Here is a 24,252-nt window from a genome sequence, read left to right on the forward strand (position 1 = left end):
TTCTATGGACAGATGAGACAACAGTGGAACATTTTATTACAAATGGACAATGCTACGGATGGAAGAAACTGAACATTGGCCACAAACACCAAAACATCATCACAACTGTGAAGCATGGTGCAGGATCATCATGGTTTGGGAAAGCTTATCTGTCCCAGGGCCTGGCAACTGTCAATCTTTGAGGTAACAATGAATGTACTTACACTACAGAATAATGTAAGGGCAGCATCATGACCTCAAGAGAAGATGGGTGATGCATGGGGCACATTTACTAAGACTGGCTTTTATGCCAGTCTTTGTTTCCTTCTTGCTCTGCCTCTAAGAATCCGGCAATCCAGATGCAAACCATGGTGATGGACCATGTGATGAGCGCAGTGACGTCACCAAAGGTCCTTTTCCTCCCAGGTCCTCAAAGGAGAAGAAAGAAGACAAGCCGGGCTTTGCGAACAAGTGGATGAGGTGAGTTTAATTTTTTTTTTTAACCCCTCCAGCCCTGTTTTACTTAGCATTCTGTATTAAAGAGAACCTTTCATCAGAATTAAACTTCTAAATTAACTATACAGGCGTGTAGAGCGGCGCCCAGGGACCCCCCTGCACTTACTGGTATACCTGGGCGCCGCTCCGTTCTCCGGTAATTGCCTCCGGTATCTTTACAGTTAGGCTCCACCCAGGGGAACCTGCCATCGGCCCATTCTCCAATGCTGCAGCGCTGGCCAATCTCAGCGCTCAGCTCATAGCCTGAGAGAGAGCTGAGCGCTGTGATTGGCCAGCGCTGCAGCATGGGAGAAGGAGGCGCCGGCAGGTTCCCCTGGGTGGAGCCTAACTGTAAAGATACCGGAGGCAATTACCGGAGAACGGAGCGGCGCCCAGGTATACCAGTGGGTGCAGGGGGGTCCCTGGGCGCCGCTCTACATGCCTGTATAGTTACTTTAGAAGTTTAATTCTGATGAAAGGTTCTCTTTAAGAATGCTATTATTTTCCCTTATAACCATATTATAAGGGAAAATAATAAAATCTACACAACACCGATCCCACTTCTGTGAAGAAGTCCAGGTTCTGGTCTGGGTACCAAACATGCCGATTTTTCTCATGTGCGTGCAAAACGCATTAAAACGCTTAGCACTCGCGTGTAAAAATCGTGCATTTTCCCGCAACGCCCGTGTGAACCCAGCCTAAGGCAATCTTTGCATCTGGCAGTAAAACTATGCTAGCTCCTGGCTAGTGCAGTTTTTTGCCAACACGCCCCCACTCAACACCCTCTCCGCTCATCTGCCGAACGCGGCATGAAACCAGCTGTGCACAGACAATTAACAAAGGGACTATTTTGTGACTAAAACTGTAAAATCAAATTTGCATCTAAAGGATTTGATGGAGGTGATTGCTGCTAAAGAGGGGTCTATAGAGTACTCAATGCCCTAACCCCTGAAGACGCCGTGATACGGCGAAACATGTCGGGGGGCAGCGTGAGGCTCTGAATTTTATGGCAGATGTTCATTAGGCCATTACAGAGAAATAAAATGAATTGCACTCAATAAACAACTAATACAGGCAAGCGCGCAGCCTGGTAGTGAAAGTGTGTGTCAAACCCAGTCAGATGACGGTCCTGACAGGGTAATCTAAAGGGATAGATAAATGGCCAGTGATCACTGAGAATTTTAACATTAGTTATTTACACCATAATTATTTAATAATATGAAATAAAAGCTAAGTCTTAGTTAAGTAGGTAGGTGCAGTGAAAGTGGTGTAAAAAGTCCCAAAAGGACATTAGTAGTAAAAAGTCTCAATTTAAGGGTTCACTTACCTTTTCTCCCTGCTCTGTGGAAGTTTACACAATGTGCTCAATAAAAGACATGAAGGGTACCAGAGGCGGATTGGGAACTTAAAGTGGCCCTGTAAAAAAAATACTAAAAGTGGTCCCGTTTTGTAGTCGGGTCCAAATTGATGGAAGGCAGGGCCAGCACATCACATAACATATGTAAAATTTAGTGGATAGCTCACCTCCCTTCTCAGTGTGGTAAGGGTGCTCTAGTCGAAGGACTGCTCACTCAGTCAATCCAATGGTATAGAAAAAATAAGTAAAAAGACGACTGGCACTCGCTATATGGTACACATCAAACGTACTATTTATTAACTGCCTCCTCAGCAATGGAGTGATAGCAGCAACACATAAAATTAAAAAACAACTTAATAAAATTTACACTAAAAGTATACAATAAAATCCCCTCTAAAAATAAAGCTCTGGTTATATATATATAAACATACAAGAACGATGTATGTCCTAACTCTTCCTATTGAGGATAGTATCTGTTAGGTAACATAAAGCGTCAAGCCTATTAGTCTCCTATTCGACAGTCTGTATATTCAATTATTCCGGATCCAAAAAGGACAAACACTAGTTGCAATGTCTATAAGTATGCTGCTGGAGGATATCACTCCTCTATATGAAACGCTTACTTCAGCAGTCCTTTGGCCCGTTGGAATCACGGCCTTGATGTAAAATCTGTTGGGGGTAAATGTAGCTTACCCTCAGATGAGTCTCATAGACAATCCGGTTTGTCCGCTCGCTGCGTCGTTCACTTCCAGCGTCCTGGGCGAATTTACAGCAGTCAGACTGGTCACTTGCTGCACCGCTCACTCTCGGCGTCCTCGCACTCTGGTAATAGACACGTGGTCTCTCAGAGATATCGCGGGACTTGGAAATTCACTTCCGATAGTTCTGTGAGAAGGTGCTTTCGGTGCAATATAGAGGTGGAGCGCTCCACTTGTTAAAGATAATTTAGGTGATTTAAATCTGTATCTTCATATCCGGAATTGTGCTGTAGACAGTAGAGGAAGAGGACGGAGGTCTTCGAAACGCGGTTAGCGTTATATCCCTGTCTACAGCACAATTCCGGATATGAAGATACAGATTTAAATCACCTAAATTATCTTTAACAAGTGGAGCGCTCCACCTCTATATTGCACCGAAAGCACCTTCTCACAGAACTATCGGAAGTGAATTTCCAAGTCCCGCGATATCTCTGAGAGACCACGTGTCTATTACCAGAGTGCGAGGACGCCGAGAGTGAGCGGTGCAGCAAGTGACCAGTCTGACTGCTGTAAATTCGCCCAGGACGCTGGAAGTGAACGACGCAGCGAGCGGACAAACCGGATTGTCTATGAGACTCATCTGAGGGTAAGCTACATTTACCCCCAACAGATTTTACATCAAGGCCGTGATTCCAACGGGCCAAAGGACTGCTGAAGTAAGCGTTTCATATAGAGGAGTGATATCCTCCAGCAGCATACTTATAGACATTGCAACTAGTGTTTGTCCTTTTTGGATCCGGAATAATTGAATATACAGACTGTCGAATAGGAGACTAATAGGCTTGACGCTTTATGTTACCTAACAGATACTATCCTCAATAGGAAGAGTTAGGACATACATCGTTCTTGTATGTTTATATATATATAACCAGAGCTTTATTTTTAGAGGGGATTTTATTGTATACTTTTAGTGTAAATTTTATTAAGTTGTTTTTTAATTTTATGTGTTGCTGCTATCACTCCATTGCTGAGGAGGCAGTTAATAAATAGTACGTTTGATGTGTACCATATAGCGAGTGCCAGTCGTCTTTTTACTTATTTTTTCTACATCACATAACATGTTATGGCACATTATACCACCCCAAGAGAGCCAAACACTACAGTCCATCACAAAATACTGCCAGCAGCACAAAATACATCCCCTAAAACTTCCCCTGGGCGGCCGTGAGGCGGGCCCAGGTGGCCTCCTTAGGCATAAGCCTACCGGAAAATTTCCCTGTAAGATCTGTCGTCAATCCACCCCTAAACAGTACAACTAAATACAGTATGTGTTTTTCTAGGAATCAATGCAGAAATCCAGGTAATTACAATGGGTTTGAAATTACTTTTCCTTCCAAATATGTCTGTACTGTGACTTCACTGTATTTATTATCCCTGTACTGTAATATGATTATGTTAATTATCTTCTGTGAAATCACTGTGCTGATTATACTATGACAACACTGTGTTTATTATCTCTGTACTGTGACATCACAGTGCTTATTATCTCTGTACTGTGACATCACAGTGCTTATTATCTCTGTACTGTGACATCACAGTGCTTATTATCTCTGTACTGTGACATCACAGTGCTTATTATCCCTGTACTGTGACATCACAGTGCTTATTATCTCTGTACTGTGACATCACAGTGCTTATTATCCCTGTACTGTGACATCACAGTGCTTATTATCTCTGTACTGTGACATCACAGTGCTTATTATCTCTGTACTGTGACATCACAGTGCTTATTATGTCTGTACTGTGACATCACAGTGCCTATTATCTCTGTACTGTGACATCACAGTGCTTATTATCTCTGTACTGTGACATCACAGTGCTTATTATGTCTGTACTGTGACATCACAGTGCCTATTATCTCTGTACTGTGATATCACAGTGCTTATTATCTCTGTACTGTGACATCACAGTGTTTATTATCCCTGTACTGTGACATCACAGTGCTTATTATCTCTGTACTGTGACATCACAGTGCTTATTAGCTCTGTACTGTGACATCACAGTGCTTATTATCTCTGTACTGTGACATCACAGTGCTTATTATCTCTGTACTGTGACATCACAGTGTTTATTATCTCTGTACTGTGACATCACAGTGCTTATTATCTCTGTACTGTGACATCACAGTGCTTATTATCTCTGTACTGTGACATCACAGTGCTTATTATCTCTGTACTGTGACATCACAGTGCCTATTATCTCTGTACTGTGACATCACAGTGCTTGTTATCCCTGTACTGTGACATTACAGTGTTTATTATCCCTGTACTGTGACATTACAGTGTTTATTATCTCTGTACTGTGACATTACAGTGTTTATTATCCCTGTACTGTGACATCACAGTGTTTATTATCTCTGTACTGTGACATCACTGTGCCTATTATCTCTGTACTGTGACATCACAGTGCTTATTATCTCTGTACTGTGATATCACAGTGCTTATTATCTCTGTACTGTGACATCACAGTGCTTATTATCTCTGTACTGTGACATCACAGTGCTTATTATCTCTGTACTGTGACATCACAGTGCTTATTATGTCTGTACTGTGACATCACAGTGCCTATTATCTCTGTACTGTGACATCACAGTGCTTATTATCTCTGTACTGTGACATCACAGTGCTTATTATCTCTGTACTGTGACATCACAGTGCTTATTATCTCTGTACTGTGACATCACAGTGCTTATTATGTCTGTACTGTGACATCACAGTGCCTATTATCTCTGTACTGTGACATCACAGTGCTTATTATCTCTGTACTGTGACATCACAGTGCTTATTATGTCTGTACTGTGACATCACAGTGCCTATTATCTCTGTACTGTGATATCACAGTGCTTATTATCTCTGTACTGTGACATCACAGTGTTTATTATCCCTGTACTGTGACATCACAGTGCTTATTATCTCTGTACTGTGACATCACAGTGCTTATTAGCTCTGTACTGTGACATCACAGTGCTTATTATCTCTGTACTGTGACATCACAGTGCTTATTATCTCTGTACTGTGACATCACAGTGTTTATTATCTCTGTACTGTGACATCACAGTGCTTATTATCTCTGTACTGTGACATCACAGTGCTTATTATCTCTGTACTGTGACATCACAGTGCTTATTATCTCTGTACTGTGACATCACAGTGCTTATTATCTCTGTACTGTGACATCACAGTGCCTATTATCTCTGTACTGTGACATCACAGTGCTTATTATCTCTGTACTGTGACATCACAGTGCCTATTATCTCTGTACTGTGACATCACTGTGCTTATTATCTCTGTACTGTGACATCACAGTGCTTATTATCTCTGTACTGTGACATCACAGTGCCTATTATCTCTGTACTGTGACATCACAGTGCCTATTATCCCTGTACTGTGACATCACAGTGCTTGTTATCCCTGTACTGTGACATTACAGTGTTTATTATCCCTGTACTGTGACATCACAGTGTTTATTATCTCTGTACTGTGACATCACTGTGCCTATTATCTCTGTACTGTGACATCACAGTGCTTATTATCTCTGTACTGTGACATTACAGTGTTTATTATCCTTGTACTGTGACATCACAGTGTTTATTATCCCTGTACTGTGACATCACAGTGCTTATTATCTCTGTACTGTGACATCACAGTGCCTATTATCTCTGTACTGTGACATCACTGTGCTTATTATCTCTGTACTGTGACCTCACAGTGCTTATTATCTCTGTACTGTGACATCACAGTGCTTGTTATCCCTGTACTGTGACATTACAGTGTTTATTATCCCTGTACTGTGACATTACAGTGTTTATTATCTCTGTACTGTGACATTACAGTGTTTATTATCCCTGTACTGTGACATTACAGTGTTTATTATCTCTGTACTGTGACATCACAGTGTTTATTATCTCTGTACTGTGACATCACTGTGCCTATTATCTCTGTACTGTGACATCACAGTGCTTATTATCTCTGTACTGTGACATTACAGTGTTTATTATCCTTGTACTGTGACATCACAGTGCTTATTATCTCTGTACTGTGACATCACAGTGTTTATTATCTCTGTACTGTGACATTACAGTGTTTATTATCCTTGTACTGTGACATCACAGTGCTGATTATCCCTGTACTTTGAGATTACTATAAAATATTTTCTCCTTTGTGAAATCACTATGCTGATTATCCTTATACTGTGACATCACTGTTTATTATTCAGCTTCTGCAAAATCGTTAATATCACTAATTTTTAAACCTGTACTGTGCAATCACTGGGTTTATTAACAGTACTATGGGCCAGATTTCTCATTACTCTGACAGCTCACTCCACTTTCACATATGGCTAAAGTCAGTTTTAGCCAAGTCAGATTTATGAACGACCCTTTAAGACTGTAATAAATGTGGTTTGACGGTAGCAGTTTATCCGTCAGTAAGCAGCTTTACAAAAGTCGCACATCTTTACAAAAAAGTCGCACGTCTTTACGAAAAAGTTGCATGTTCTATTAAAAAGTCTCATAAGATAAGCATGGTCCTCACTGGAGTGAAATTGCGCAATTTTTTGCGACTTTTTAAATAGTCTCAATAGTAAATCTGTCTAAAGATTAATTTACATAAGAAAACACGCCCACTTTCAGAAAACTGGCGAGCATAGTGCAGAGCAGGAAAAAGTCGCAAATTTTTGCGCAGTTTTTGTGATTGCGCAAAAATTTGCGACTTTTTCACTCCATTATTCTGACTTGAGCTAATGATAAATCTGGCCCTATGACTTTAATTTGTCTCTCTCTCTAGTAAGACATCAGTGTGTTAATTATCCCTGTACTGTGACATCACTGTGTTACTTATGCCCTCTTCTGTGATCTCACCATGTGTATTTTTCCCTGTATTGGTTGGTATATCTGTGTATTTGTGACATCATTACTGTGCTCACTATGTACTCACACCACTGTTAAAGGTAAACGTTCACCTCCACCAAGCCTTATTAAGTGCAATACTACATGAACAGTAATGTTCCCAAGATCATTTACACACTAATTTACATGTGAATAATCACCTCTGCACCCCCGGTGTGGAACTACACTGTGAGGACTCAATGAAGAGTCCTATCAATGTGTTCCAGCATAGTACTGCACTTATTATTGGGGGAAGTGACCCATTTCCTTTATCTCTGTATTGTGCCATCACTAGTGATGAGCGAGCACATTGCTATATTCGTGTGCACGGCCGAGCACCCGATTATAATGGATGTCAATTGGAGACAACCAGGGACCCCCTGCTCGGAAGAGAAGCGCCCTTTATTGGTTTCATAGTCTTCTGACAAGAATATTTGTCTTGTCATAAGACTGTGAAACCAATAGAGGGCGCTGTTCATAACTCAATAGCGCCAGCTATTGGTTTTCATTGTCTTATGACAGCTGGAAAACAAGGCAGATTCTGCTCATTTGCATGTCTTTCCCATATGTCCATGTTTATGCAAATGAGATTTTACATGACAAAACTGTATAGAAAGGTTATTGAATATTATGTTAGGACAATCGGAAAACTTTTTGACGCCCTAATGATATTGATCTAGGTGTGCAGGTCCACCGAAGCCATCCAACAGATGCAAAATAACTTTGAGGTTTACTGGTTCTCAGTAGTGTTGATCATGAATATTCAAATTTCAAATTTCTATTATGAATATCGGCACTTCGCGAATATTTAGAATATAGTGATATATATTCGTAATTTCAGATATTCGAGATTTTTTTTAAATCAGTACACATGATCCCTTCCTGCTTCTAGCTTGTGGGCCAATGAGAAGGCTGCAATATCTTTGACTTTAGGAGTAGTGTTGATTGCGAATTTTTGTAATGAGAATCAGAGATCGTGAAAACTCAGATCCGATGGTATATTCTAACCCCCAGGCGCTCCCATGATGACGGGGACGCTTGTTGAGGGAGGAGTATGTTAAAGTGGAACAACTGTACAGAAAAAAAATATATGAATTCTTCTAAAAAACTAATATATTTGTTTTTTAGAATATTCGTTATATTCTATAACAAGAATATATAGCAATATAGCAAATATTCGGGAAAAAAAACGAATGTAGAACAATTTAGCTAATATAGTGTTATAATCTTTTTTTTCCATAGTTGTAATTTTTTTCCAATCTGACCTTCAGATGAGAAAAAAATTACAACTATTAGACAAAGAAAATTATATATATTAGCTAAATTGCTCTATATTCTTTTTTTTTTTTTATATTCGCTATATTGCTATATCTCATAGCGCAAATTTTCGATGAATATTATACAAAATATTTGCGAAATATCGCAAATTCGAATATGACCCCTGCCTCTCATCACTAGTTCTCAGTCAGATGAGAGCTGGTTTGGAATATCTCATAGTGCACAAGGCTACCATTGTACGGTATGCTGGCCGTTATCTGTCTCATGGATAGATGGATGGCTTGTACATACCTGGATTTTGGCATGTAGCCTTTGTGTGGTTGTCTATTGTATGTCGTACATAATAGGAGCCTATGACGCATCCAGCTATCCTGTTGCCAAACCTTTTTGATGGGGTTTCCATTAATTTCTAACCTTTTTTATGAACCAGACACCCTGTTCTCTTCCGAGCAGGGGGTGCCTGGGGTTCTCCCATTGACTTCGATTGTATTAAATTGTATTCGAGCACCCGAATTATTTAGCCGAGCACTCTGATCTGCTGAGCACAGCAGTTCGGCCGAGCATGCTCGCCCATCACTAGCCTTCACTTTTTTACTTGTTCTACGACATCAAACTATTTATTATCTCTGTATTATGACAGCAATAGCTTTATATTCTATGCCCTGTTACATCACTTTATCAATACATGTATTGCCACTTTACAATGTTCATTCCGCATGTATTGAGAAATTTCTGGGGTTATTACCTTGGTTGTGGTGTATCATTGTGCAAACTATTGAGAATCTATGACACTAAGGATCTTTCCTGCGCAGTGACATTACGGTAAAGATTTCCCTAAGTGAAGGTATAAGCAGAGGTGCAGAGATTGCAGTTGTATCCAGGAACTGGTGCCTAAGGTGGCCCAATGGTTCATCTGTCACATAGGAGGACAACAGTACTATGAAACGCATGTAAACCTGAAGAGCCTTGTTACAGATTTTGCATTAGGGTCCTGAAACTATAAGTTTAGTAGGGCATTCATTTCTCAGGTAGCGCGGCTTTCAATAAAATTAAATTAAAAAAAAGTAAAATACAGTAAGCTACTTACATAATAAATGTATCTGCTGTCAATTCTTTATTCATCCATACAAGGATTTCATACATTCAGTCTTCTCTGAGCTTGTGGAGATTTCTCCGGAGCCATAAGAAATGACAATTTCTATCAATTCTATTAAAATAACTCGGCTGTCGGCTGCTATTTAGAACCAGATATGACATCTCATGAAGGTGTCAAGAACATGTTTCCTGACCCTACAAGGAAGATCAAGCAGCAGGCAAAGCGGAGGGAAAGGTAGAGCAGCTTGAATAGGATGAAAGAGAACCTCCATCCCAGATACTATTTCATGTGATGAGCGGCTTTATATCACAGAACACACTCTTTTGTTCACGGAATAAACTTATTTAAAGGGGCTGTGCACGATTAAAATTATTTTTTTTTTTTTCCAGAAACAGATGCTCGTCCCTGGGCCAAGTTTGGAACTGTAGCTTAGCTCCATATGAGCAAATGAGATTTTATAACACAATTTTCTAAAATATGGAACTTGACTACAGACAAGTGCATCAGTTTTCCGAGTGCCCCAGGGTTTACAGTGATGTGTGCTTACTGTGGAGCTCTTATTTGTTTTGTATCATTACAGTGAATTCGTTACCTGCCCAAAGTCCTATTAAGTACATTGCTGTCAATGACTCAAGATCAGTAATTTGCATTTGGATACTGACCCCCATTCCCTCGCTGTGCACCCACCCACTTGCAGTAGAATGCATTGAAAGGACTCATGAGCCTGCACACATAATGGAGAGGACTCAAATCCTCTCAATGTATTGCTACCACCTTATTATCAATTTATTCTAATAGGTTTTGATTCAAAGAAATAGAACCTAGTGGCAATTTATTGTTTCCAAAGGCAGCTCCAAATGTTGTTGTTTTTCTGGACCTTTGGGGCCCACTATGGTTTTAAAGCCTGGGCCTAGTGGAGGATCCTCTGGTACTCTGGTGGGCCAGTCCAACACTGCACACAGTGGGGTTACGGGGGTGAGTATCATCATACAAAATAGTGATGTCAAATCAGCGGTGCTATGCAGATACATTTTACTGAATAACTCAGTGGATATACAGCATTTTTAATTACATGCAATTACAAAAGTACTCCAGGAGCTGTTTTGAAAAATGTAGAATGTGTTTTGTGGCACAACCCCTTTAACCACTTTCCGTCCGCCCATAGGATATAAACGTCCTATGGGTGGACCTCTATTTCTGAAAGCACGTTTTAAAACGTCCTTTCAGAAACAGCAGCTGCACGCTAATCGTGCAGCTGCTGATCGGGTTGCCCGCTGTCATTGACAGCAGGGCAACCCAGAGATAAGGCAGGGACAGTTCCCAGGTGTCCCTGCCTTCCGGATCGCTGCAGACACAGCGCTCACCGAGTGCTGTGTATGCAGAGCAGGAAGCGCTGTGCGCTTTGTGTTCCGGCCCGGCGGTCATGTGACCGCCGGGACCGGAGAGTGCAGGAGCTGTGTGAGGTCTTTCAGAGACCTCGATCAGCCCTGCTCTGAGGCTGTACAGCGCAGTAATGCGCTGTACAGCCTCTCTGGGGGGTGCATTTCTTCTGTAACTGGGGCTACTATGTCAGCCCCAGTTACAGGAGAAATCAACAGTGAAAAAAAAAAAGAAAAAGTGAAGCAAATGTCCCCCAGAGGTCTTGTATGACCTTATGGGGGACGAAAAGTGTAAAAAAAATGAAAAAAAATGAAAAAAAAATGAAAAAAAAATGAAAAAAAAATGAAAAAAAATAAAAGGTCCCCAAGTAAGGAATAAAAAAATAATAATTTAAAAATAGAAAAAATAAAATAAAATAGACATATTTGGTATTGCCGCGTCCGTAAAAACCAGCTCTATAAAAATATCACATGACCTAACCCCTCGGGTGAACACCGTAAAAAAAAAAAAAAAAAGTGTCAAAACAAGCAATTTTTGTCACCTTGCATCACAAAAGGTGCAACACCAAGTGATCAAAAACGGTATATCCCACAAAATGGTACCAATAAAACCGTCACCTCATCCCGCAAAAAATGAGCCCCTACATAAGAAAATCTCTCAAAAAATAAAAAAAGTATAGCTCTCAGAACATGGACACATTAAAACATAATTTTTTTGTTTCAAAAATGATATTATTGTGTAAAACTTTAATAAATGAGAAAAAGTATACATATTAGGTATCGCCACGTCCGTAACAATCTTCTCTATAAAAATGTCACTTGACTGAACCCCTCAGGTGAACGCTGTAAAAATAAATAAATAGAAACTGTGCTAAAACAACCAATTTAGTTAGTTATATTGTATGATCAAAAAATCATATGTACCCAAAAATAGTACTACTAAAACTGGCACCTTATCCCCTAGTTTCCAAAATGGGGTCACTTCTTGGGAGTTTCTACTGTAAGGGTGCATCAGGGGGCTTCAAATGGGACATGGCATCTAAAAACCATGTGGAGTTCCTTTTCTTCTGCGCCCTGCCGTGTGCCCTTACACCAGTTTACGACCACATGTGGGGTGTTTCTGTAAACCGCAGAATCTGGGTAATAAATATTGAGTTTTGTTTGGCTGTTAACCATCGATGTGTTAAAGAAAAAATTGGATTAAAATGGAAAATCTGCCAAAAAAGTGAAATTTTAAAATTTGATCTCCATTTTCCTTTAATTCTTGTGGAACGCATAAAGGGTTAACAAAGTTTGTAAAATCGGTTTTGAATACCTTGAGGGGTGTAGTTTCTACATTGGGGTCATTTATGGGGGTATCCACTATGTAGGCCCCACAAAGTGACTTCAGACCTGAACTGGTCCTTATAAAGTGGGTTTGGGCAATTTTCTTAAAAATTTGAAGAATTTCTTCTAAACTTCTAACGTCCTAAAAAAATAAAATGACATTTCCAAAATGATGCCAACATAAAGTAGACATATGGGGAATGTTAAGTAATAAATATTTTATGAGGTATCACTTTCTGTTTTAAAAGCAGAGAAATTGAAATTTAGAAAATTGTGAATTTTTCAAATTTTTGGGTAAATTTGGGATTTTTTCATAAATAAAGGTGAAATATTTTGACTCAAATTTATGACTATCATGAAGTACAATGTGTCACGAGAAAACAATCTCTGAATGACTTGGATAAATAAAGGCGTTCCAAAGTTATTACCACATAAAGTGAGATATGTCAGTTTTGCAAAATTAGGCCTGGTCAGGAAGGGGGCAAATGGCCCAGATGGGAAGTGGTTAAAGGGGACCTGTCGCCGGTGGTCGCATAGCATTATATTTATTTATGATGCTATGTAACTCTTACAGTTCTGGAATGTATTGGATAACACTGACAGCATTATATCAGTGGTAACCAATACATTCCAGAACTGTAAGGAGCTCTTCGCCCTCCACTTAATGAGCAAGTCGACTACTGGGAAGGAAAGCTTCCTTCCCGACAACCGGATTCTCCTCGCCCTGTGTAAATCCAGCTTAACAAGACTTCGGAAGAGGAGACGATTCACTTTAAAGGGGTTGTGCCAAGTTTTGAAATTATCCCCTGTGAGATGGAAGAAAACTAACTGATTAGTGGGGTCCAACCGCTGGGAACTCCACCAATTCTGAGAACGAGGGTCCTGTTTCCCTGATACGTTGAAGCGGCAGGTCAGGCATGCACACTGCTGCTCTATTCATACTGCGGAATAGCCGGAAATACAACACTCACCTAATCATAGCACGATATTAACTTATCCCCTATCCGTGCGATAAAGGATACGCATCTCATTGGGTGCAATGAGTGGAACCCCAACCAGTCATGAAAAAGAAGGGTCCCAGGATTAATGGAGTGGCAGGTTAAAGGTGTTTTCTAGGCCCAAGATAGGTCATTAATAACCGATTGGTGAGAGTCTAAACCTCCCCTCCCAAAACAACCATTTCCTGTCAGCCTCTGCTCCTGGAATTAGCAATCTGAATGAAACAGGGAGAACAGCTCCGCTGAAAGTGTAGTGGCTATGCTGGGTTACTGCAGCTCAGCTCTCACTGAACTGAATAGGAGCTGAGCTGGATTATCCGGACACATCCTCTACACTTTGCTTCCTGATTTATTCAAACTGCTAATTTCAGGACCTAAAGTTGCAGGTACTGGCTGATCAGTGGGGGTGGGGGGGGGGTGTCAGACCCTCACAGATGGGATAGTAATGACCTATCAGGAGCCTGGAAAACCCCTTTAGACATAAACACTGATGCTCTATTCATTATCTGTACTTGGCTATCTCCAGCAGTCCCATGGAGAGGCAGTGTACATGCTTAACCTGCAGCTCCATTCTTTCAGAGGAACGGTTAGCCCATTCTCATGATCTGTGGGGTTGGAGTGGTCAGACCACACTGACCAGATACTTATCGCCTCTTGTGCAGTTAGGGGATAACTTACTTTTGTGGCAGAACCCCTGTAATAATACAGTGTACATAGTGGTGCCCTGATAGGAGGCAACAGATGACCTATTATGGATGGATTTGTATCTGATCTACAAGTTCACTACCACTGAGTCAGAGCCACAAAAAAAAAAAAAAAAAGGTATCAGTCACCCTTCTTTTCCTTTTGCTGGTCTGGGGAGACACACCATCCTTTGGCTTGCTTGTAGTTAATACTAGAATACTGAGGTGCAGAATCTTCATATCCGAAAATACTAAGATCACACTTACCGGTAATCGTTTTTTCACGCAGCCCATGAAAGCACCTGTGAGAGCTCATCCCCCATCCTGGACTGGAAACTGGAACCGCAAGGATCGCTTTAAAAGGCTTATCCTCTTCCTTTGCAAGAACCATAGGCCTAAAAACTTTTTAACATTTTTTTATTATATATGTATAGTTTTTTCATATCCTTTTTTTTTTATGTTAATTCTAACAAGTGTAAAGAAAAAGGGTTAATTACTCTAACTGGTAATTGGATTTTCCAATATCCTCCCCCATTGGCACTGACAGGCAGGTGCTCCCCGCCCCAGGACAGGAAACAACAAGCTCAAAACTTTAAAAGGGCCTTCTCCCCTTACCTAATCAGTAAATAAAGTACACGGTAATGATGCAAGAACAAAATTATATTAATCCAACTGGAATACAAGAATGAACATGAAATTATAAATCCAAGGAAAACCATAATGAAGGGTGGGAAAAACTGGGTGGGTAGGCTATTGGAAATCCAATTACCAGGAATAGTAATTAACCATTTTCCTTGCGCCTCCCCCAATGGCTCTGACAGGAGGAATAACAAAGGAGTTTTACTAGGGTGGGATTACTGCAGAAAGAATTCTGTGCCCAAAGGATAAATCCTGATTATGCATGACATTTAATTTTTAATGGTTGAAGAAAGTCATTGGATTTGCCCACACAGCTGCTTTACAAATTTGTTCAATCGAGATGGCTGCATTTTCTGCCCAAGAGGTCGATATAGCCCGTGCTGAATGGGCCCCGAGTCCCTTCAGAGGTTCTAGGTTCTTTTGAACTGTTGCCTGTTTTATCCACCTTGAAATGGTGGCTTTACTGGCTGCCTGACCTTTGTTAGGCCCCTGAAACTGACGAAGGAGGTGATCCATTTTTCTATCTTCTCTCCAGATTTTTAAGTAGGCAAGCACACAACGTCTCACATCCAGGTTATGAAAGCGCCTCTCCAGGTCTGTCGAAGGTGATTGACAGAATGATGGTAAAATGATTTCCTGATTACAGTGAAATCTGGATACTACCTTCGGGAGAAAGGACAGACAATGTCTTAAGAATATCCTGTCGTCTAGGATTCTAAGATAAGGGGGACAGCAAGAGAAGGCTTGTATTTCTCCCACCCTTCTTGCCATTGTTATGGCCAGGAGGAAGGTAGTCTTTAAGGTCAGGAGTTTGAGAGAAATATCTTCAATAGGCTCAAACTGAGAGTCCATCAGTGCCGTGAGGACTAAGTTCAAGACCCAAGATGGGATGGTAGAGTGTAATACTGAGGTCCAGAATCGCCTGATTAGAGGATGATCAGATAGATTTGTGTCTAGAAAAAGTGCTAAAGCGGAGATCTGAACTTTAAGGGTGGACGGCTTAAAAGGGTTGTCCAGGTTCAGAGCTGAACCTGGACATACCTCCATTTTCACCCAGGCAGCCCCCCTGACTTGAGCATCGGAGCAGTTCATGTGTGAACAAACACCAAGCCACCTGCATTTTGTTATACACCTTATCTGCATTTTGTTATACATCAAATGTGTGAATAAACACCGCTGTTTGATTCAAGAACTGTGTACTTTTCCTCTATACTGCATCCGCTAGTCCTAACTACCAGAGCGAATCCCCACAGTGGTCAGACCTGCTAAAATGTGAAGTTGCACGTTTCGCGCAAATAAATCCGCATCATTAATTGCCGATTTGCGCAATCGCGAATATATTGGAGCACTCTATCTGCATATAAAGCTATTGTAATGTTCTGCCGTGCCAACCATTTTCTCCAGTCTCAGGAAACTTCTAGCAGCTTGAAAAATGTAGCAATAGTGACCCATGCCTATATTGCACACGCAATATGCTCATAATACATTGCCGATTTTCGCAATCAAGAAAAAAATTGCGAGTTCTCAAAATTATGCTCATCACTATCCAGAATATTCCTTGCGATAGCCTGAGTAAGAGGGGAAACCAGGCCCTTTTTGGCCAACATGGAGCAATCATGATGACCTGTGTGCACTCTTCTGCCACCTTAATCAGGGTTCTCGGAATCAGGCTGAATGGGGGGGAATGCATATAGTAGACCCCTTGGCCAGGGGCGAGATAGGGCATCCACTATCTTCGAACCATCAAGGGGGACAGGGAACAAAATCTTTCTACTTTCCTGTTTATCCGGTCTGCAAATAAATCCAGAACCGGAATACCCCACATCTTGGTGATTTGAAGACATTGGCATGTATAGTCCATTCTCTCTCTTTTAGAGTTTGACGGTTGAGGAAGTCTGCCACCATATTGCTGCTTCCTTTTAAATGCACGGCCGTTAGAGAGGATAGGTGTTTCTCCGCAAAAAGAAAGATATCCATTGATGTTGCTGCCAGAGATCTGCTTCGGGTATCTCCTTGCCTGTTTAAATAAGCGACTGTCGTAATATTGTCCGACAGGATTTTGATATGATCTAGAGAGTTTCTTGAGTGAAGGGCTAGAAGAACTTCGTAGACTGCTCTGAGCTCTCTTAGGTTTGATTATGCATTTAACATGGAATCGTCCCAGACTCCTTGAACCATAAGGTCCCCCGCATGGTCTCGTCTACTGGCATCTGTAGACACCACTAGAAGATTTTCTTGACGCCAGAAGACACCTTACTGTAGATTGATTTTTATCCTCCACTAAGCTAGGGAACGTTTTAAGAACGGTGAAATTGAAAAACTTTTTTGTCCAGAGTTTCTGTTACCATACCAAGATGCTAGAAGAAAGGCTTGCAGAATTCTGGTGTGGCTTTGTGCCCATCTGACAGCAGGGATTGAGAATGTCAGAATTCCCAGAATTGTCATGACGTTTCTGGTAGTAGCAGATTTTAGACTGCAAAACTAATTTACCTTTAGTTGAAGGGACGACTGCTTCTCTTCTCGGACATCAGTAAGCAAGAGTCGAGAAGAACCCCTAAAAAGACTTTTTTCCGAGCCGGAAATAGGTGGTTGGATTTTTTAAATATTTATGATCTATTCCTGTGAAGGTTTTTTGAACAAGGTCTAGATGTACCAGAAGCTGATTTTCAGATTCTGCTGCTAATAGGAAGTCGTCTAAGTACGGCACAATAAGAACGCCCTATAGATGAAGATAACTGGTTATTTCTGCCACTACTTACGTGAAAATTCTGGGAGATGATGACAGGCCAAAGGGGAGTGCTTGAAATTGAACGTTCCAGAGGAGACCTCTCATAAATACTGCTATCCTGAGACATTTTTGAAAATGGGTACATGGTAGTATGCGCCCTGCAAATCTATTGTCACCATGCAACAATGTTGAGGAAGCAGGAAAATACCGGGGGGCACAGCGCGGTGTAGGAGCGCTATTTTACAAAACAGGCAAGGTGGCAGCATCAGCAGGGGGGGGGGACCCCGCAAGTACAGCTACTTATCTCAATTAATAAAATCTGGTGAAAGGTTCCTGCTGTAAGATGATCCTCTAGCTCAGGCATGCCCCATCTGCGGCACTCCAGCTTTTGCCAAACTACAACTCCCAGCATGCCTGAACAGCCTACAGCAGGGCATGGTGGGAGTTGTAGTTTTATAACAGCTGGAGGGCCGCCGGTTGAGCATCCCTGCTCTAGCTGATTGAGCCATACTGATAGGGATCTGGTGGTACAGGTGGATGCAATGCTTTAAAATAGCTGTATTTAATTCCCAAGCCTTTTTCAGTAAGTTCTCAAACGGGAGGTAGGATTTTTGGGATATCCGTGCCACTGGAGCATCAATCTTTGGAGTTATATTCCAAAAATTTGAGTCAGAGTCCAAAAACGGATATTTTCTTTTGAAAGTGTTTGTAATCGGCGTTCTCTTTTCGGGATCCTTCCACTCCCTCGAGATTAAGGCCTTGACATTATTATGGACCGGAAAGACACATCTTCTCCTTTCTCCTAGACCCTGAAACATCTGGTCCTGGATGTAGCATTCTTTAGACTCCCCCAGGTGCATAGTAGCTCTTATAGTTTTTATAGACTGCCTGTATCTTCCGGGAGAAACAATGGTCTCCCCTGCCCGTTGTCAGATGAATCAGAGTCTATGTCGGAAGCAATTTCCCCTTCATCCAAATCCAACCCGAATAACTGGGATTTTGGGGACGTAGAGGCTTGCGGTGAAGAGGGAGGTAACCTAGACTCCACTGCAGCATTAACCTCTTCACGTATCATACTCCGCCTGGAGTCCAAGAAGGAAGGAGATTCTTCAGCCACCACATTTTCAGTACATTTTGGGCAAAGTGATTTCTTGGCTTTAGATATAAATAACTTCCTGCAGATGGCACATTTTTTGCGACTAGAATCAGACCCAGGGGTCTTTATCCTACAAAAATAAATTTTAAAAATAAGTATGGTTCAGAACTCCCTAAGGAATAGCACCAGCACCAGGCACCCAAGGTGGATAATTGGCATAACATCCCCATACATCCATATCTGCCCAAGTCAGGAGAGGAGGCTTACCGGGCTGATGGTGCTTGCGGTCACATCCAGAGGCTTGCAGGCAGTATCTGGGTCAGTAAGTGCCGACATTGCAGAGAAGGGAACAGCACGTGTCGCTGCTCCCTGAATTCGGCCTCTATTTAAATCTCCCGGCCTCCTGAGAGACGTCCGTGACGTCACAGCGGAATGATGTCACGACGCACACAACTCCTGCTCAGAACGAGACTCTCTCTGCCCACCGGATGCCGCAAGGAAACTGCTGTGCTCCCCAAATGGAGCGAGCAGAATAAAGCCCAGGGCTGCCTTCCACGAGGACTTATGCCAAAGGTACAGGGAATGGAGGTCACGCGTCCCCGGAGCCCCTGACCACTTCAACAGCGCTCCCAACTAGTGGGGAAAGAGACCAGGCTCTGCACCGTCTCCACAGTGAAGCTGCTCAGGAACACAGGAGGAGCTTCCATGCTATCTGGGACAGTAAAGAACACTGATTAGTTAAAGGGAGGCGGCCCTTTTAAAGTTTGAGCTTCCATTTTGTTTCCTGTCCTGGGGGCGGGGAGCACCCTCCCGTCAATGCCGTTGGGGGAGACGCAGGGGAAATATACTTCTCCCCCCCCCCCTTTTATTTTTAAATATACCATATATATGGGTGGGCATACTGAGGTCATGGGCTTCATGTAAAACCAATTACCGGTAAGTGTAATCTTAGTATTTTCATTTTACCCTATGACAGCACCTCTGAGAGACTATACTAGATAAGCCTAGGGTGGCATGATCACCTTAAGCAGCTTTCTACCAAAGGAAAGATCCTCATAAAAAAAAAAAAAAGATCTAACCTATAGTGTTTAAAAAAGGTACCTGGTGAACTCCATGTGGCTGCCCTACAAATTTGGTCAATAGAAGCTGATGCCCTCTCTGCCCAAGAAGTAAACATAGCCCTGGTGGAACGGGCTGAAAATACCTCTGGAATCTCCAATCTATTAGAAGCATAAACCAATTCTATAGCCCTAGTGTTCCACCTGGCTAAACTGCGGCTAGAAATTTTCCCTTCTGTTCTAGCTCCCTGAAATTAGATAAACAACTGGGAATCTAGTCTCCAGAATCCAGTAGCCTACAGGTACCTAATCAGACATCTTCTAGCATCTAGATTATGGAATTTCCTTTAACCTTCATTTGATGGATTTTGGCAGAAGGAAGGTAAAACTATCTCCTGGGAATGATGAAAATCAGATACCACCCAGTCCTATGGACAGGAAACAGAAAAAACTGAGGAGAAAGAAGATGGGACTTTTAAAGAGATCCTTTGGTTTTCTTTTGTTCTGTCCAGGAATTGGGGATTACCTCTCACAGTTGCTGTCATATGGCAAAATGAAAATAGTGCTATTTACAGGTTCTTTATCTTGCTATTATCTCATACATATTAATTACTATATAAAATATGGTACATCAAATGGATATATAAAGCAATAGATCCTTTAAATGCATTATCCCATGAGTAATTTCATATAAAAGGTTCTTAAAGTTTGTTAGTAGCTGACTCAAAGTAACTTGCAGTGTTTCTGCCTAAAATACACTTTTTTTTTTTATTCCATGCTACTAACTACTACTACTAAACTGTGCTGCCCGGGGGCAGGATCTAGGCAGAATCAGTTTCCTTCCCCTTCTGGCAGCTCACCCTGAAGGTAAGTAATATACCGCATGACATCTACAGTATTTACTCCCATAGACACAAGTAGAAGATGGGTTCATATCAGTTGTAAGAATGCAGAGCGTTACAATCCCAACAAGCTGAGCGATGAAGACTCTATGGTCCTTCTCTGACAAGCAGGTCAGAAATCAATATCTATTGGCTGTTCTGCAGTAAACAGATGATCACTGTGCAGAGACTTTGCTGTGGGGAGAGTGACTGGACATACATGTCCACAGCACTCAACTCAGTAGATGGACCTGCACATTGCTATACACTTTGAACAGCAGGTGGAGCAATATTATACAAGTACATGTCATAACTCTTCATTGGATATTTTTTTTTTAGCAGCATGTGAATGAAAGAACCCTTTTAACAAACATTGACTTATAATGTAATGGTGTGTACTTTTGGTGGCATTGAACAGCACAATGTCAGACTTCACTTTTCAGCACCATAACCTAATGGATTCATTAGGATACTTGTTTTGTTTCAGGTGTAGCCAATATACACTACTCACAAAAAGTTAGGGATATTTGGCTTGTGGGTGAAATTTCAAGGTGAACCTAAAATGCACTCTAACCTTTACAGGTGAACTTAATGTGACCTTCTCTAAACTTTTGAATGCACATGCCCAACTGTTCAATGCTTCAGTACCTTCTGTGCAACTTCAAGCAGGATGTTCCCAGGTGGAAGTGGCCACTGAGCTTAGAATGTCACAGAGTGTCATCGAAAGGTTGCCACAGAGAGACTGGAAGAGTCACAGAAAGGCATAGAAGTGAACGTCCTTCGGCCACATCCCACACTGATGACCGCTTAATTGTGGACAATGTCCTGCAGAACGGGATGATGAGTGCCACACGACACCAGGCACATTTAAAGGAGATGAGAGGCACCCAAGTGTCAAGTCAGACCATTTGAAACCGTTTACGTCGGCATGGTCTGCGTGCTAGACGATCTGCAAGGGTACCTGACCACACCACCAGGCACAAGTATCATCGTCTTGCATGGCCCAGGGAGCATCTATGCTGGACGAGGGACCAGTGGGCCTCAGTGCTGTTCACTGATAAAAGCAGATTCACGCTGAGCAGAAATGATAGCCGCCAACTGTGTTGAAGACGTACAGGAGAGAGCTATGCATCAGCCACTGTTGTCACCAGATGAGCCTGTGGTGGTGGTGGTGTTACAGGTGTGTCTAGTCAATACAGAACTGCCCTACACTTTGTGAACAGTACAGTGACAAGCCCGTACTACTTGAATAACATAATTAATCCAGTCACTGTGCCTCTGCATGAAGAACACAGGCCTAATTTCATCTTCACAGATGGCAATGCCCCTGCTCATCGAGGTAGCATCATTAGGAAACGGCTGCTGGAGTCCGGGGTACCTATCCTCTGGATAGGCCATCAATATCTAATCAGTGGGAGTCTGACACCCCGCTGTTTCAGCATACTGTAGCTCCAGAGCTGCAAGTCAATGTTGAAACCACACAGCTCCATCCATTATATAATCGTCGAGGAGAGTTACTGCAGTACGGCTCTCATTGAAGTAAATGGATGCAGAGCTGCAATAGACAGAGCTGTGCAGTTACGGCTTCAGAGCTACTGTGGATTAGCTGATCGATGGGGGTGCAGGGCGTCAGATTCCCACCTATCAGATATTAATGGCCTATCATCAATAGTAAAGAAGTTGACAACCCCTTTAAGTTTTGTCATGAGATATGCTATGTAGGTGGCGTTTTGCAAACCCAGACTTCCAGGTCTGTGGAGCTGACACGCAAAAAATAGGACAGGTCTTCTCTTTGGCCGCAACAATGGGTCCGATGTGGCACACACGCGGCCAGTGTCCGCATTTTGCGCTCAGCAACTTGCAGGATGACATGCTGAACTGGATGGACAGATGTCTTAGTAAAACGGACACGGTCGAGTGCATTGGGCACAAGTAAATCTTTAGGTTATGATGGTTACACTAGCTCAGGGATCAGCAACCTCAGGCACTCCAGGTGTTCTGAAACTACAACTCCAAGAATGCTTCACTCATTTCTATTGGAGTAAGAAGAACTGCCAATCATGTTTGCATGCTGGGAGTTGTAGTTTCAGAGCAGCTGGCGTGCCGAGGGTTGCTGGTCCTTGCACTAGCTGATGTTCACTGCCCCTGATGATACATAAAACATGTACCAAGAGTCCAGCTTGGTTTTGCAATGATGAAAGAATTCAAAAACTTTATTGACCTATAACCTGATTAGATTATGCCAGATGAGAACCAATATAGTACAGAAAGTTGTACAGAATTTTACATAGAAAACTTTACAGGTCTGTACCATATACATTTTGCTGAATAATTCTACATCCACTGCAATAAGGAATGCTCGACACTTTAATCTGTTTCTTGTTTTGTTACCATTGAAGCACAATTCACAGTAGTGATATAGTTCCCGAAGAAAACAAAAACAAAAAAAAACAGAATTTTCCCACAGGCCAAACCAAGCCAAATTTGTTACTTTCATATATTTAACATAAATTTCTGTACAGAGCAAAATCTACATCAAACAGAGGAACATAATTATAACAGCAGACGCTACCTAGACTTGCTACAGTGATTCAAGTTCCAGGTCACTGGAGGAATTGCTCTTCATTTTTTTCAAAGCCCTATTATTATCTTACAGGTAAATTCAAATGCGACATTGTCAGCTTCTGCTTTGAAAAGTCAGCAGCAGTAACGCCAGGGCTAAAAGAGAGTATTACAGAAAACTAAAAAAATATTCATATTTTTTTTTTAAATCTCAAAAAAACCTAGTGCATTCCTTAAATGATAAACTAACGGGATCTGCAAAAAATCTGTGAGAAAAATCAAATATTGCAGGAAGATCGGCATATAGTGTTTTATGGTTTATATTACAGACCTGCACATCTGTACATTTTACCCCATAAATGGTTGAAAGTTCATCGAAAAACAGAGTGCAACATAAAATAGCAACGTCAGATTCCTTTAACTTTCACGTCTGTAAAAGGGTTAATCCTTCCACGTGAAAGTGACAGTGAGGAAAACAGAATTTTGCCATTTAATCACTTACGCAGCTAAAGAACAACTTGTAGGCCATGGAGTCCTCAAGTTAATTTTATATATGGTATACAAGTTGTACATCCCTGGACCTGCTGTATTGTACAGCAATAAGGGGTCTGGAAAGAGATAATCCAGCTTTGCTGCTGGAGGAAAAAAAAAAAACTGTACAGAGACGGTGTTCACCACAAGACAGTCTGGAGTGTAATGAAGTGACCGCATCCTCGTAAGCAGCTGTACCATGAAAACCGCAATAGAAAACCATTCAGATTCAAAGGTTATCTTTAGAGGCAGGCCTCTGGATCTCCTCATCTGTGGACTTAAAATCAGTAGTCTCCGCACTTTGTCCTGATCTGTCCTGGTCCAGATCTGGGGGTAGAGAAATCTTAAAAACAAGCCCAATGCGATGGAAAAATCTTCTGAGGATAGCACGCAGTTCTGGGATCAAGTCAAACTGGATGGTTTCACACAGCAGGGGATAATAGCAGGAGGCATGGGCTTTAAACTGCAAGAAGGAGAGAGTCAATTATTCATCTAATGAGTTCATCCTGTTAGATCAGGGCAG

At 41.7% G+C, this 24,252-nt stretch overlaps 1 protein-coding gene across 1 annotated transcript in view; it reads right to left on the reverse strand.

Moving 5' to 3' along the window:
- Nucleotides 1-22,989: 22,989 nt before the first annotated feature.
- The window catches only part of ARFGEF1 (ADP ribosylation factor guanine nucleotide exchange factor 1), a 160,469-nt gene continuing 159,206 nt past the window's right edge, over nucleotides 22,990-24,252 (reverse strand). The window contains exon 39 of the mRNA XM_044292760.1: nucleotides 22,990-24,192. Coding sequence (XP_044148695.1) covers nucleotides 23,959-24,192 — 234 coding nt within the window. The 3' untranslated portion in view covers nucleotides 22,990-23,958. The remainder of the gene's footprint in view (nucleotides 24,193-24,252) is intronic.

Source organism: Bufo gargarizans, chromosome 5 (assembly GCF_014858855.1).
Source record: "Bufo gargarizans isolate SCDJY-AF-19 chromosome 5, ASM1485885v1, whole genome shotgun sequence".
Taxonomy (NCBI): Eukaryota; Metazoa; Chordata; class Amphibia; order Anura; family Bufonidae; genus Bufo; species Bufo gargarizans.